Source organism: Amyelois transitella, chromosome 13 (assembly GCF_032362555.1).
Source record: "Amyelois transitella isolate CPQ chromosome 13, ilAmyTran1.1, whole genome shotgun sequence".
In the NCBI taxonomy this organism is placed as follows: Eukaryota; Metazoa; Arthropoda; class Insecta; order Lepidoptera; family Pyralidae; genus Amyelois; species Amyelois transitella.
The window spans coordinates 1,118,173-1,134,464 of record NC_083516.1 but is presented as its reverse complement, the minus strand read 5'-3'; the positions used below and the strand labels follow the sequence as shown (position 1 = coordinate 1,134,464).

Genomic DNA, 16,292 nt, shown 5'->3' with positions numbered 1-16,292 from the left:
GAAAAGGGTCACAGCTGGACTGCAAAAATTATCGTGGTATAAGCCTGCTTAGCGTCGTCGGCAAATTGTATGCTAAGGTATTGATTAATAGAGTCAGGAATGAAACTGATGACAAAATATGGGATGCTCAAGCGGGATTTCGAAAGGGAATGGGATGTACTGATCAGGTCTTTTCCTTGCGGTGCATAGCCGAAAAGTTTTTGGCCAAGAGTCAAAAAGTCTATTGCACATTCGTAGATCTGGAAAAGGCCTATGACAGAGTTGAGAGGAATGAATTGTGGTCAGCACTTTCTATGCATGGGGTGAGCAGTCTCTTAATACGAGCACTGAAATCCTTATATGAGGATTCGAGTGCTTGTGTCAGGATAAACGGAGCGCACACTGAGTGGTTTAAGATTGAGAAAGGCGTTAGGCAAGGATGTGTTGCGTCACCGTGGCTGTTCAACCTATTTATGGATAGCTGTTTGACAGATTTGAAAGAGTCTAAAAGTGGATTAAGGATGAATGAGTTACTCGTCAAATGTCTGCTCTATGCCGACGATCAGGTTATACTGGCGTCATCAGCGGAGGAGTTACAGGAGATGGTAAACTGTATGCATGAAGCTTTAAAAGAGAAAGGAATGAAAGTGAACGTAAGTAAAACTAAAACACTGGTTTTTGAAATGGAGAAAGAAATGACAGCATGTAATATTTTGATTGGAGGAGAAAAAGTGGAGCAAGTGAAAGAGTTTGTATATCTAGGATCAAAGTTTACATCAGATGGCAAGTATGATAGTGATATTGAAAGGAGAGTGAACGCGGGGAACATGGTGAATGGAGCTTTGCATGCCTTTATGAGCAGTCAGAAACTATCCAAAAAGGCTCGACTGGCTGTGCACAGGGGCGTGTTGGTCCCGACATTAATGTATGGGAGTGAAAGTTGGGTATGGCAAAAGAAGCATGAAAGCAGAATAAATGCAGTGGAAATGAGAGCGTTAAGGAGTATGATGGGTGTGAAATTGAGTGACAGGATAAGGAACAGCGTGATAAGGGAATGTTGTGATGTGAAAGAAGATGTAGTTACAGGAATAGAAAAGGGTATGTTAAGATGGTTCGGTCATGTGGAGAGGATGAATGAAAGCAGGTTGACTAAGCAGATATACAAGGAGAGTGTGGAGGGAAAGGTCGGAGTGGGAAGACCTAGACGAACGTATCTTGATCAAATTAAGGACGTCCTGGTAAAGGGTCAGGTCAAAAGTACCCGAAACCGCCGAGCTTGTATGAAGAGAGTTATGAATGTGGACGAAGCGAAAGAAGTATGCAGAGATCGTGGCAAGTGGAAAGAGGTAGTCTCTGCCTACCCCTCCGGGAAAGAGGCGTGATTTTATGTATGTATGTATGTATGTTGCCCCCGTACAAAATCTAGACATTTCCGGATAGTTCTTAGATTTTCGTCCGGAAATGTGTATATTTTTAAAATATATGTAAAAAGATAAATAAAATTGATTCAATAGTTAAAAAAAATAACATTCAAAATATTTCCACATATTTTGCCATCCAATTTTGATTACTTGTATTTATATTATTCGTCATTCAAATCAATCTTGAAAATTAAATTTAATAATGAGACACGTACGTGGGAATGTGTACAGTTTTTGAACGAATAAGACAAGTTTATAAATAGGAGAGGGCAACTGCGAAATGTCAGTCAGTTGATGAGTTTGTTTTGTGCTGGTAATCTTTTTTTGCGATATTTTTGTTTACGCATATTGAACTGCTTGCCCGATATCTTCGAGTGACGAGGTGTGTTTTGTCGTTGAAATTGCATGTGTGTAACTATACGCAAGAAATACAATGGTTTTAACACCTTGTGGATCGAGTAAGAAGTCATCAAGCTGGGATAGAAATCCCAGACCGTATTGTGATTGCTGGTCAAACCGATGCCCTGTTGCATGGCGGAATCCGAATAACTGTTCTTGTGGCGAAGAATATGAAGGTAACTGATTACCAACCTGATTGTAATTATTTCTGTGATTCGTATTTTTATAAGGTTAGGTGCAACATTTAGGTATTCTTGGGTTTTCTATCAGTCAGTAACTGTATTACTGATATTAGTATCCTGTCCTTAATTACCTACTTGCCCTATTCAATTTTAATATTATAAAATTCATTTAATTTCAAATTCTGTATTTTATATCCAATTTATTTATATATAAAATGTTAATAATTCTACCATTCCCTTGTTCCAGTAAGCGAATGGAAATGGCAAAAGCCGGAGCCGACTGGTTTAACCCTGGCTGTTGTGAGTGAGGACAAGAAGGAGGTGACGTTCCACCCATTCTACAGCTCCGGCACAGCAGTGATCAAAGGTGATACGGCGTTGCAACACAATAATCATTATTATTGGGAAGTGAAGATGTTGACGGAGACCTATGGAACTGATATTGTAAGTATTTTGTATTGATTGCCATTAGAACTTTTTTTGACATATGCTGTAGGACTTTATATGTGTAGTGAAGGCTGGATAGAACATCAACACTATCTTTGTGTGAGTTCTGTGGGTTTATTCGTGAAGCTTGATCATAATAATTTATTCCTTGAATATGGTTACAATGTCTTAAGTATTTAGGTACATTTTCTGTGAACACATATTCTACCTGTTAAGAGGTTGGTATTACTCTCTCTTTCTATGTTTTTCGTTTTTCAATGTGGTAGAAAGTTAAGACATATGCCTTGTCAACGTTAGTGATGTGGATCAGGTCAGGCAAGCAGGCAGCCAAATGTTTTCACAACATGCATCACTGGCATTACTTGTTAATGCCAACTATAACCAATCTAACCTCTATGAACTGTGGACGAATGTAGGTACAGTGTCTAGGTATTGTGTTCCCAGATCATGGGCAGGTCCAGTCCAGGTTTCTTTCCAGGGAAATTGTAGCCAATGAAAACATTGATGATGATGATAATTAGAAGAATCGGGAAGTACTCTCAGCAAGTCAGTGAACTCTTTAATCTGCAATAACTAGGTCACTTGAACATTTGTAGTTTTGTCTACAAGTCGTCTGTCTGTTATCTCTTATCATTCAAATTGTTTTGGCAACGAGTTCCTCTCATATCTGTGTTTGTAAAAAATATCTGTCACTATTTGCATCTCAATTCTGTCATTAATCCAAATAGCTGTGCGTGGCCTTTCAGTTTTTCAAGACTGTCGGCTCTGTCTACCCCGCAAGGGTAATAGACGTGACTATATGTATGTATGTGTTAAAAAATATCTCTGTAATCAAGTGCTTGTAAATGTCTTTTCAATTTCTTTATAAAATCCTGGAAAGGAAGTTTTGAGGCGTTTGTCCATGTTCAGGTCGAATGGCGGAACCCAAAGTTAGTCTATGACCCCGATCTTAAAGTAGTCAGGCAGGATACGAGGCGAATTCCGGCTCCCGTCTGATATCTGTAACTATTGTACAAGAACAAAACCCAGTATCGATCTTTAGCCGTAGCGTTAGATAAAAACTGCTTTGATTTTTCTTTTTTAATTAGTCACCTCTTGATGTTGATCTTGTTCCTTCTTGAGACTGAGATGCTCGGCAAATCAAATAGCTTTTTTTTTTGTCGTTCAAATAAATATATTTGGGGCATAAAGAAATATTTTTGAATAATAAAGAGACAGTGACCTCAATGAAAGACATTTTACTATTTTCCGCTTGCGAAACACGTGCCAAGGTTAACACGACAGCAGTTAATCGATGGAATTAAAACTTTAATATGAAAGCATTAAATGCTTTTATTGCTTGGCGAAATATTAGCTAAATATCGCGTCACGTTTAAAAACATTGTATGCAAAAAGTGTTGTTTTGGAGGGTGTAAGTGAAAGACAAATGAAAATGTGCATTCGTCCACGATTTAGATTTAAGAGATCTTTATTTCTAAATTGACGTCCGGTGAAAATGCTGCAGTGTAGTTTGTTCCGCCGCCTCTTCTACACATGCGCTTCGGAGTAGATATAAGGGATACCTTGTATACAATCTATTCTATACCATAATCCAAGCTGGGGTAGGTCCTTTTCAAAAATGAACTATAGATAACAGAAGTAGATAAGAGTCAATCCTTGTAAATACTTAACTAAACCAGTCTTAGATCTAAGAATCGTGACGAACAGCAAAGGTGATAGATTTTTTTTAGATAACATGATGAGCTAAGTTAAAATCAATACGCAATTAATTTTACATCAACTAAAATACATACTTTCATTTTGGCGCCGCTCCCAATGTCAAGAGCGGAGGTGCCTGCCAACACAGGGCCGGAACTTATTAACGCTTTTCGTGACTGTCAGGCCGACTTCCTTCTTCTTCTTCTTACTTCTTCTATGTTAACCATACATCACGTCTTTTTCTTGAAGGGGTAGGCGGTGACTACGTCTTTCCACTTGTCACGATCTCTGCATACTTCTTTCGCTTCATCCAAGTGTTTAACGATGTAACGCATAATTTGTAATATTATTAACATTGTTTGTCAAATTATGTCGCTATAATAATAGGTTGTCCTTGTCTTTTTGCACTCGTGATTTTTTTTGGACTTATAACTAGGATTGAGAACAGCAGTTTACCTCCATCTCCAATATTGTTTGTATTTTTTTTTCTGTTTTTCTTTTTCTTATGGTGCAATAAAGAGTATCTATCTATCTATTGAAAGTTGCGTTTAATTTTGTTTTAACAGGAAGACAACATACTAATAGAAAACAAAGAATCTTAAAAAAGTTTTCATACTTCAACGCTTAGTGTCGATAACTTGAAACCTAATTATCTGACCTCACTTTCAGATGGTCGGAGTCGGCACCGACAAAGTCAACACATCGGACTCCCAGTACGAGTTCACGTCATTCCTTGGCAAAGACGGGGAATCCTACGGGCTCTCTTATACCGGCGCGCTGCGACACAACGCTACGGTCGCCAGGAACGGCTTCGGGTTCTGTCGCGGCAGCATCATCGGCGTCATGGTGGACATGTGGAAGGGCGCCCTCACATTCTACCTCAACAGGGTTCCTCTTGGTAAGTGCTATCTCTTTCTGTTAATATAACAGGGTCTGGTAGTCGTATGGTCTCTCCTACACCGGCGCTCTGCGGCACAACGCCACGGTCGCCAGGAACGGCTTCGGGTTCTGTCGGGGCAGCATCATCGGCGTCATGGTGGACATGTGGAAGGGCGCCCTCACATTCTACCTCAACAGGGTTCCTCTTGGTAAGTGCTATCTCCTTCTGTTCATATAACAGGGTCTGGTAGTCGTATGGTCTCTCTTACACCGGCGCGCTGCGATTCAACGCTACGGTCGCCAGGAACGGCTTCGGGTTCTGTCGCGGCAGCATCATCGGCGTCATGGTGGACATGTGGAAGGGCGCCCTCACATTCTACCTCAACAGGGTTCCTCTAGGTAAGTGCTATCTCCTTCTGTTCATATAACAGGGTCTGGTAGTCGTATGGTCTCTCTTACACCGGCGCGCTGCGACACAACGCTACGGTCGCCAGGAACGGCTTCGGGTTCTGTCGCGGCAGCATCATCGGCGTCATGGTGGACATGTGGAAGGGCGCCCTCACATTCTTCCTCAACAGGGTTCCTCTTGGTAAGTGCTTTTTTTGCTACTATGCAATTTCTACTCTCCTACTTTGTCTGGTTTTCGGCTTGTCAGCTTCATGTCGATAGGGTAGCGTCTTTGATGAATGAAGCAGTGACTTCAGGTCAACGCTTCTTCGTTAAGTAAGTACTAATTGTGGAGGCGTTCTACAGAGCGAATGCAACCGTTTCAAAAGTAATAGAAATTATGTCTGTGAAGTGAATGTAAGCAGATATGTGGCCCATATTTTTTGGCAGTATGAGAAACTACAACAATAAAACTAAATTTTTGTAGTATTGTAAAATATTACAAAAAATACATATGAATAATTTTGATTTTATGATGTATTTTTTCTTCTATCTCATGTACCTAAGTGAGTTGCGAAAATTCTCTAAGATAACTCATTTATAAATCCATAATTATGTTTACAATGATTTCCGTATAGTCTTTGTTTTTGCAAAATAAATAGTGTGTCATATTAGTGTCAATGTCATTGTCAGACTAACAGTGTAACGGCCATACAAGACAATAAATCAGTTGGGCATTGCGTCATCATGCAAGCGAAGCTAGAATGTGTTTTATTTATAATTAATATCCTAAACAATCATAAATTCCCATATGAAACATGGTGTCAGGTGAAAACAATTTAAAAAAGATCCTTAGTGTTGTAAACAAAAAGAAAATAAGATTAGTAACACAATATCTATATGTACTTCAGTTTGAGGTTTGCTAAGCGGTGCTTAGAAATAAAAGATGGTGGAAGACAACAAAATGGAAAAAATAATGGTAGGATCCATAAAGCCGCCTGTGGGATATTCAATAATTGATGGAGACTCATGGAAAAAGTATAAGCAGATATTCAACCTATATTTAGTAGCAACAGGCTTGGAAAAACAAGAGGATGAAAGGAAAATTGCAGTTTTCCTATCATGCGCGGGAGACGAGATGCTGGATGTATACAATGGATTAGGAGTGATAAAGAGTTGGAAGGCATTAGAGGAAAATCTGGACAATCACTTTGGTACCAAAAATAACACAGTGGCCAATAGTTACAAATTTTTCAATTTAAGGCAAGAGGAAGAGGAAAAAGTAGATCGTTTTGTTACAAGGCTTAGGAATGCAGCTAAGATCTGTGATTTTAAAGAAGAAAAGAGATTGATAAGAGATATGTTAACAATAGGAGTAAAAGACGTTAGTCTCAAGGAAAGATTATTATGGGAAGCAGATTTAACATTAGAAAAGGCGATAAATTTATGTCAAGCAGCAGAAAATAGCAAAAAACAAATAAAGGAGATGGAGAATAATGCGAAGGAAATAAGTTTCATGAAGGAAAGTTCGGCTAAAAAGGATCATCGGCAGAAGATGTTTCATTGTAATAGATGTGGAAGACAACATGAATATAGAAATTGTCCTGCGTATGGAAAGAAGTGTGCTTTGTGTTCAACATTCAATCATTTTGCGGTAATGTGTCGATACAAAAATAAAAAAGAAGAAAAACCACCAGGCACAACAAAACAGTTACATAAAAAAGTACAAGGAGTGAAGGAGTCAAATAATAGTGAGGACAGTAGTAGTGAGGAATTCGGACCATATTCAGTAAGTAGTTTAAGTAAGTTACAATGGCATGAGGTTATAAGTGTAGAAGGCTATAATATAAAATTTAAGTTGGACTCTGGAGCAGATTGTAATGTTATGCCGCTTAGGTTATTTAATAAAATTACAAAGGGAGAATATATGTTAGGAAAGCCAACGGTTCTGGTAGTTTATAATGGTCAAGAGGTAAAAACATCAGGAAGTGTTGAACTAAATTGTATTGTTAAAGGACAAAAAGGTTGTATTCGGTTTTGTTTGGTAGATATGCAGGTTCAGCCAGTGTTAGGGTTGCCAGATTGTGTAAAATTTAATTTAATTAATAAAGTAGACAATATAGTTGTACAGGATAAAAGCACATTTTTAGCAATTAATGAGGATGTGTTTTCAGGATTAGGCAACATAGGAACATATACAATAAAGTTGAGAGAAAATGTTCAACCAGTAGTTAAGCCAATTAGAAGGGTACCTCAGGTGATAAAAGATAGGTTGAAAGAAACTTTATGTAATTATGAAAGTAGAGGTATTATTGAAAAGGTAGAGGGACCTACCACTTGGTGTAATAATTTAGTTATAGTGGAGAAACCAGATAAGTCTCTTCGGTTATGTTTAGATCCAAAGGAATTAAATAAAGCTATTTTAAGAGAAAATTATCAAATCCCTTCGCCTGAAGAAATTTATAACTCACTTGCAGGAAAAGGTGTCTTCACAGTATTAGATCTCAAAGAAGTGTAGAGTTGGGTACAGCCGGCAGTAATGATGTAGTCACTAGGGCAGGTAGAATTGTTAGAAAACCAGTTTATTTGGAAGATTTTGATTTAAAATAATATAGTAAAATAGATAATAAATATTAGTATATAATAATTTAAAAATAAATAACATAAGGGGGGGATGTGTCATATTAGTGTCAATGTCATTGTCAAGGGAGATAGACTAACAGTGTAACGGCCATACAAGACAATAAATCAGTTGGGCATTGCGTCATCATGCAAGCGAAGCTAGAATGTGTTTTATTTATAATTAATATCCTAAACAATCATAAATTCCCATATGAAACAAATAGTAATTGTTAGACTCTTGTATCTTTCCATAAATGAGATTATCTCACTAGTAGATTGACAACAGCAGGTTAAAGGCTAGATTTACTAATTAATTGTGCCCAAAATAAATAATCTAATTATCATGTTTGTGATACTTCTCGACCCCCTAGATAACGTCTGGCGCTTCGTACAAGCGGATATTGTACACATTATAAGGTTTTACAACTTCCAAATAAACTTGGGATTTTTCTTGTAGGTGATAGGCTGGCAACCCTTCACTATTTGAATCTCAATTCCATCATGAAGCCATACAGCTGAACGTGGCCCTTATGTCCCCTTTTAAATAAAAATCCCTACTAATAATAAAAAAGTGTGAAAGTAATCTTACAGTCAATTGGAGTAACTTTGGCATATCCACACTATTTTTGTAATTTCTTTGATTAAATTATCGATAAAAAGTATGAATTAATATTGAAATTTAAATTGTTGATATGAAATACGATAGAAAAATGATGATTAAAGTACTTGAAACGGAAGATAACGAAAAATACGAGGGAGTATGTTATCCGAATTCACTGTATTTGTTAAATCGTCCAAAATTTTTACCAATCTTCTTGAAATTATGCGTATTTAAAAACAAAAGTTCTCGTGGAATTTGCGAAAAACATGCATAGGTACTTTATAAAAAAAAGTATACATGTTTTTCGCAAGGTATAAGCTAGTAATAAAAATAGTTAGTAACAAAAAGTGACAGAAGTAATTGAAAAAAAAACTAACATACTGTGCCGATCCCACGTAAAAAGCGGGAAAAAGTCTGTTGGAAGAGATTTTCTTTTTTAAATAATCAGTACCTTTGCAATTTTGTTTCTTGTGTTTATCATTCAAATAAACAAAAAGGTAATATTTATCTACGATCAGTCTAAACTATTTTGAATCAATGTCCTTTATGAAATTCATTGCCAGCAACTGATAAAAGCTATTGTTATCAACAAATTTGAACCGTGACTCGGCCGCGATATACATAATATGTATGTATGTTTGTTTGTTGTTTAGCGTCGTGATTGGTGTCAACGTTTCATGTTTGTTTCGACTAATTACCTTGTTGCCATGTCGAATAATACATACATACATACATATGATCACGTCTATATCCCTTGCGGAGTAGACAGCCATCAGACTTGAAAAGACTGATAGGCTACGTTCAGCTGTTTGGCTTAATGACAGAATTGAGATTCAAATAGTGACAGGTTGTTAGCCCATCGCCTAAAACAAGAATCTCAAGTTTATTAGCCTGTCCCTTACCCTTAGTCGCTTTTTGCGAAATGTATGGGACAAGATGGGTGGCCCTATTCTTTTTTTTTTTTGGTGTCGGGAACCACACGGCACCGTGCCTTAAGGAAATAATCTTTACTCGTTTTACAAGCTATCACTTCGGTAATGCTGTATGAGAGCGTAAGAAACAGACATACAAAGTTACTATCTCGTTTATGATATTAGTCGGATTGTTTATGAGATTATAAGCTCTTACAACATTGATACTGTTTCATAATACAAGGTGAAACAACTTAGTCGTATGCAAATTTGTGATAACCTATTGTGAGCTACTACACGATTAGTGATAAGGTCTAGTGTAGTCTATTACCGATCTCATACCATCATCATGACAATGTAATAAGCAAATGTTTGTTCACCCATATGTATAAAGGGAAAATATTGGTATACTGCCATACATACAAATAGTCACGTCTATATCCCCGTCGTGGTAGACAGAGCCAACTGTCTCGAAAAAAACCACGAAAGGCCACGTTCAGCTGTATCGATTCATGATGGAATTGAGAATCAAATAGTGACAGGTGGCTAGCCGATTCGCCTACAAGGGGAGTCCCAAGCTTACAAGACTATCCCTTAGTCGCCTTTTACGACATCCGTGGTGTAAATATGGAGTGAGGATGTATTCTAAAGTGCTGGAAACGATAAGGCACCTGGTACATTTGTATTTTGTCGTCTGTAATCAAATGCATGCAAGTGGAATAGTTATTCAATGAATATCATTGAAGCCCTCAAAGATGAATAATTACCCCCGTTTTATTTTCACATTTTCCATTATTTCTTCGCTCGTAATAGTTGCAGCGTAATGATAAAGACCCTAAAGCATTCCTCGATAAATGGTCTATTAAACACAAAAATATTTTTTTTATTCAAACCAGTAATTCCTGAGATTAGCGCGTACAAACAAACAAACAAACTCTTCAGCTTTATAATATTAGAATAGATGTTTCTACTACATATGTATTTTTTTTATGGGAAATAAAGATAATTTGTATGGTATTGTATATGTATTGATAAATTTCAATTCGACAGATGTACGCTTCTACAATCTGCGCCGCCATCAAATGCTCTACCCTATGCTGTGCTCAACCGCCGCCCAGTCTTCCCTGCGGCTGATATACGCGTCGAGTTGGCGAGCGTCGCTATTGGTCGACGCGGCGAAGATACTAGCGGCCTCTGTGAAGGGCGAGGCGAAACTAAGGATACCGCCGGGTATATGGTACACGCTAAGGAACAACTTCTGGTTGACTTTACCTCATGGAGGTAAGACTTCTTTTGTACGTAGTCCAGATTCTTTTTTTTTTACTTACGTAAGTACATGCTTACATATGGTCACGTCTATATCCCTTTTTATGGTGAAAAGTCTGATAGGCCACGTTCAGCTGTTAGGCTTAATGATAGAATTGAGATTCGAATAGAGACAGTTTGCTAGCCCATCGCCTAAAAAAAGAATCCGAGGTTTGTAAGCCTATCCCTTAGTCGCCTTTTACGACATATATGGGAAAGAGATGGGGTGGTCCTATTATTTTTTGTATTGGTGCCGGGAACCACACGGCACACTTGGATGGAAACTTTTACAACTATATGCACTTTTTGAATCACAAAACCTTAATATAAATATCTCACGGTGAGGGAAAACATCTTGAGGAAACTTGCACATTCAGGTAATGGGATGTGTAATCATATGATCGGGATATACGGGAGTCGCTTCGTGTAAAAACCTGACTCACCCAATCCAGGATCCTTGGTCAAGGGTACTCCGGGCTCCATTCTGGAGTGGTGAAGATGCAACCGTGACTATGTATAGCCAGGAAGAAGAACCTTAATATAAACATACTGAACGATCAATTTACAGCCGAAACCATGTTAAGATTTAAAATTTTCAGCTTTCAAAGATATGATTAGATAAACCGTACAGATTTTTTTGGGAAGTGTAAGGAGCAATAACAGATATGTATGTTTATCGGATTTCCCGTGGGAACTGGAATTCGATAATTTTTTGAAGTCGCATGTTAAATCAAGTTATATGTCATGGTGTAAACAGATAGTTAGCTAATTAAGGCTTTTTCTATTGTACTAGCTGTGCCAGCGACTTGGTCCGCGTGGAATAGTTATTTTGGGCATCATTAAAGCCCTCAATGATGAATAAATTTGCCCGTTCTTTTTTCACATTTTCGATTATTTCTTTGCTTCTTATAGTTGCAGCGTGATGATAAATAACCTAAAGCCTTCCTCGATAAATGGTCTATTAAACACAAAAAGAATTTTTAATTCGTACCAGTAGTTCCTGACAGCGTATTCAAACAAACAAACAAACTCTTCAGCTTTATAATATTAGTATAAATTTGGTTAAAAGCTGTAAAAATAGAATAATAAGAGTAATATTCACCCGAAAAACATAGCATTTCGGTGAAGTCTCAAGATTAATTCCCGTTTGCCAACAGGATGCGTACTCGAGGAGGGTGAGACGGCAATGGAAGAAGAACCGTCCAGAGCCATAAGCAGTGCGGTAAGTTTAATATCTGTACATACTAATATTACATAATTATATAAGTGCCGTGTGGCACCCGGCACCAATACAAAAAAGAATAGGACCACTCCATCTCTTTACCATGGATGTCGTAAAAGGCGACTAAGGGATAGGCTTACAAACTTAGGATTCTTTTTTAGGCGATAGGCTAGCAACGTGGCCATTCAGTCTTTTCAAGACAGTTGGCTCTGTCTACCCCACAAGGGATATAGACGTGACCATATGTATGTATGTAATTATAAAAATGTGTTTGTTTGTCCGTCTTACACGTAAAAACTCCTGAACCGACGAAATTTTGGATACGAATAGTAAGGTAGATATAGGGTATTTTTAAAGCAGGCAGAGCCGCGGGCGAGTGCTAGTCTTCTAATTCAATTTGTAAATCTTATGGCGTGTTCGGTATTCACATCAATTTCAAGCATAGAGTTCGGAATAACGTTAGACAATAGAAATACCAATAACTTTTTCGGAGTTATGTAGGTATAATAGTTTGAGTGCCGGGTGAAAGGCGTGATTTTTGTCTTGTCACTTCTATAGTCCTATATTAATGGAAGAGGTCGATTTAGGGGCTGTAACTTTTGAACCGCTGTCAGAATACCTACAAATGTTAATTATGTCTAACAAAGCCTTGTATAATAACGTTTTTGTATTTGATATATTTTTTTCTTATTATACGGTCATATATATGTTGCAGTCAAAACTCTTAACCAGTCAAAAGTACTTTTGACTAGCAACAAAAAAGCTTTTTGGGTGGTTTACAAAAAAAATACCTAACACTCGAAGGGTGATCGCTCGCTGCGCTCGCGATCACCCTTCTATCACATGCATGTCGCGTCTGAGAACAATGTCCGAAAAGAATACGACTACTTATTTGTTAGTAAGAGCGCGTACCTGCTTCATGCAGCAACGGTCAAAAGTACTTTTAACTGATTTTGCTAGTCAATAGTACTTTTGACTGGTTAAGTGCTAGTCAATAGTACTTTTGACTGGTTAAGAGTTTTGACTGTGACATATATATATATAGGTAGGCCAAGCACGAATTACAAAAAGGGCACTAGGGTGTGCAAGATCAACTTTACATCCCTCTCGATCAGAAAAACCTGAATCCTGAACCTGAAAAAAAAATTGAATAAAGCGTTTAGCGCAATAAGCATTTTTCCCGTCAAAAAATAATCAAATCTTTAATTAATTTTTGACTTACTAATTCGTTCACTTCATTCACTTATCTGTCAACTTTCTTACCTTCTCCTTCGCACTGTTCACTTTTAGTATTCTATATAAATATTTATCTACACGTTTTGTTTACACTCATGATTTTTTAAACAATCTACATTTTAAATTTATATGCTGCATAAATTGTCAATGCTCTCTCCAGACTATCTTACGACTTACACATTATACAAAGTATCTCTCACATCATATCATACCATTTATTAATCCATAATTTGTGTTACATGTGTTTTATTTTTTAATACAGAAATAACTGTGAAATTAGAATTAATGCTTTGAATATTAATACTGTCTATTTTTATACTAAGAATCCTGTGTAACTTGTCACACCAATTTGAAACCTCGCGCAGCTAACTTCATGCCGGCATTATGAGCTAACTTCAGACAAGAACGGCCGATCCTTATGTCCGTTTGTTCGTAGTGCCTCAAGCCTGGATTGGGGAGAAGTGTGAGGCAGGTGGCCGCTTGACAGAGGCCCCCCGCCGCGACTCACACGCCCAGAGAAGAGTCATGAAGGCAGAAGAACACGATGATATAAATAATAAGGATCAAATAACGTTAATTTGATCACAACAGTCAAGCATGCTTTGTTATGGAGCACTGATTAGTACTAAAATTAAATCAAAATGATATTTTACTTCAGTTTTGTAAATTTAACAGTTATATTTTGCTTGACTTTGTTCTAATCTAGTTTTTTTCTAAATTTTAATCCATTACCGGTTGACGATTTACCTGAAATTTGATACGCAATTTTGGTTCTAATGAAAGGGTAGTATTATAAATTCAAGATGGCCGTCGGACAAACACAAAATGGCGGACTACTGAACGGTCGTTACATTGCGGGTATATAATAAAAGCAATGTCAAAAATCCTGCGTTCAATAATAAATTATAAGAATTTCTGTATAGTTAACATTTCTTTTATGCATTTATTTATAAATACATTTTCACTATTAAGTTGTCATTTTTCAAACGTATTTTCAATTTAACTGGTAGTAGTATTTTTTTGGCGGGTGCCTATTTTCACACATAAATCGAAGTTATACTTACATTGATTTGTCTTTTACATAAGACCGAGTTGATTATCAAATGTACATATAAAAAATCTTAACCTTTTCCAAAGTGATGTTTTTTAGGCTTTACATATTTAGCTTTAAGAATAATGTTAAAATTTTATTATATATGAACAGATCTGGACTGATTAACAATAAATATTAAAAATATTTTAAAATATGTAGCTGAATTTTTTACTTTTCATCCCCTTTGCTGACTATACAAGGCTTTGTTGACTCACGCCTTTGATTATTCTTATTACTGAGGTGAGCATAGACATAATAATATGCAGTTTGGTCAAGCACATAATTTTTATACACATTTTATTTTTCGTTAAAAAGCTACTAGCTTATAATAATCTGCGATTGTTTTGTATACCTGTATGTTGGTGACGATTCACGAATCTTATCTTCCTTCTTTGTCTATCTTCTCGGTATCAGATATAGAGAAAGAGAGACATGTCGTGTCAACGTAAGTGAAAAGACCTACTTACTTCTAGCTTATAATAAAGGATCGTTTATTTAATTATGTGCTCGGCTGAAAACAAAAACAATGCCAAACTTTAAAAAAAGAAGACATAATTTTATTTTTTTTAATTTGCAGCTGCACGAAATTTTCCCCAGCCAGTACATGAACGGTTTCTACGTGGACAACGTGGAACGAGACTACCGCATAGTCGTATACGAGTAAACGTCAAATTCCAGCTGAACCGACTGCCCCGTAGATTAATTGCAACAATTTTCTGACGCAAGCTTTAAATATAGCACCCGGCATATAAGTAGAACCTAGAATTTGACACTCCGGAGAAGAGAAGTAGCAATTTTATCATAAAAAAAATTGTTCTACTTACGTGCCGGGCACTGTACCTCCAAACCTGTGGGGGCTATTTACAAAAGTGTCACAAGGCATATGTCTTATCTACTGTCTCATACTTTATCTATTGCTCTATTGAGTTAACCTCATGAATAGAGCAGATTTATGCCTTAGTCAACGTTTGTAAATAAGCCCTATGATGACTTCAGTGACAACATCAGTACAGTAAATACGTACGAAACTGTATCCACATTTACTGTACTTATAAAATTTGGCATAACGTTTGTAAGTTGGTTAATAAAGTCTAAACATTGCTAATACAAGTTCTTGAAATTAAGTCTTGGTCAGCTAATAAAAAAATATATTGAAATAGTACAATAGCACATTTTAATGCAGTTAATCTACGCAAGGATTTATTTATATTTAATTTCATTAGACATAAAATAGGCGATTTTTAAATTATATGTGTTTCCATGGTCGCTAGTTAAATTAGGTATTCTTATTACATACTTATTACATAGGTACATATATTTTTGCAGCCAACAATTTAAAATTTTAATATTAAATTGTGTACTTTCTAAGACGTGTATCTAAAATCATCAGATTTCTGTGGTAGTAGTATTAGAATGCCTTAGTGCAAAAAGGTACATACAGTACAACCACTATATAAGTCCCCTCGTCAATAGGCCGAGGTTCGTCCCAACTGGGAGCCCCTTGCGCGCTTTTGCCGAAAAGGCTGTTAGGAGGAGCGTCAAGCCCTCGCCTAAAAACGTCCCGCTGTAATAGTGAATGCCCCTCAGGCAAACTATGTTCTCATAGTCAAAAAAAAAAAAAAAATATTCGACAGCGCAGAATAGCGCTACCTACCGCCGAATAAAACCGAAAGAAAACTTTAATTAATAACAACCTTATAACAAGTGAATTGACCTCAAAATCCAATAAATTTTTACTGTTCGCTTATACAAAGTGCCTGTTAGTTTTCAATTCGCGGATTCAAATGGCGCGCTTTGTTAGGATTGACAGCTAAAATATTTTCCCGCCGTGCAAAAATTAGACATCTGCGCGTGCGTCGGTGTAATTTATAACAGTGGTTATACTGTAAATATAGATATGTGTTCATTAA

At 36.9% G+C, this 16,292-nt stretch overlaps 2 protein-coding genes across 2 annotated transcripts; both read left to right on the top strand.

Annotated features, from left to right (window-relative positions):
- Positions 1 to 1,663: 1,663 nt before the first annotated feature.
- Positions 1,664 to 16,059, top strand: LOC106132159 (SPRY domain-containing SOCS box protein 3). Its single transcript, XM_013331502.2, has 6 exons — positions 1,664 to 1,975; positions 2,229 to 2,425; positions 4,796 to 5,024; positions 10,577 to 10,807; positions 11,989 to 12,053; positions 14,960 to 16,059. Exons 1-6 carry the CDS (start codon positions 1,834 to 1,836, stop codon positions 15,044 to 15,046), a joined length of 951 nt encoding a protein of 316 aa, XP_013186956.1. The 5' UTR covers positions 1,664 to 1,833; the 3' UTR covers positions 15,047 to 16,059.
- Positions 6,115 to 7,900, top strand: LOC106136089 (uncharacterized). The gene is made up of 2 exons (XM_013336534.2): positions 6,115 to 7,181; positions 7,870 to 7,900. The coding sequence occupies exons 1-2, from the start codon at positions 6,339 to 6,341 to the stop codon at positions 7,891 to 7,893; spliced, it is 867 nt and encodes a 288-aa protein (XP_013191988.2). The 5' UTR covers positions 6,115 to 6,338; the 3' UTR covers positions 7,894 to 7,900.
- Positions 16,060 to 16,292: the final 233 nt, after the last annotated feature.

Bases quoted from the DNA above. Each gene is read 5' to 3' on its own strand.
- LOC106136089 (XM_013336534.2), top strand. From the start codon at position 6,339: ATGGTGGAAGACAACAAAATGGAAAAAATAATGGTAGGATCCATAAAG. The intron at 7,182-7,869 runs GTAAGTAGTTTA...ACTCACTTGCAG, and splicing joins AGGAATTCGGACCATATTCA to GAAAAGGTGTCTTCACAGTA.
- LOC106132159 (XM_013331502.2), top strand. From the start codon at position 1,834: ATGGTTTTAACACCTTGTGGATCGAGTAAGAAGTCATCAAGCTGGGAT. The intron at 2,426-4,795 runs GTAAGTATTTTG...CCTCACTTTCAG, and splicing joins AGACCTATGGAACTGATATT to ATGGTCGGAGTCGGCACCGA. The intron at 5,025-10,576 runs GTAAGTGCTATC...TCAATTCGACAG, and splicing joins CCTCAACAGGGTTCCTCTTG to ATGTACGCTTCTACAATCTG.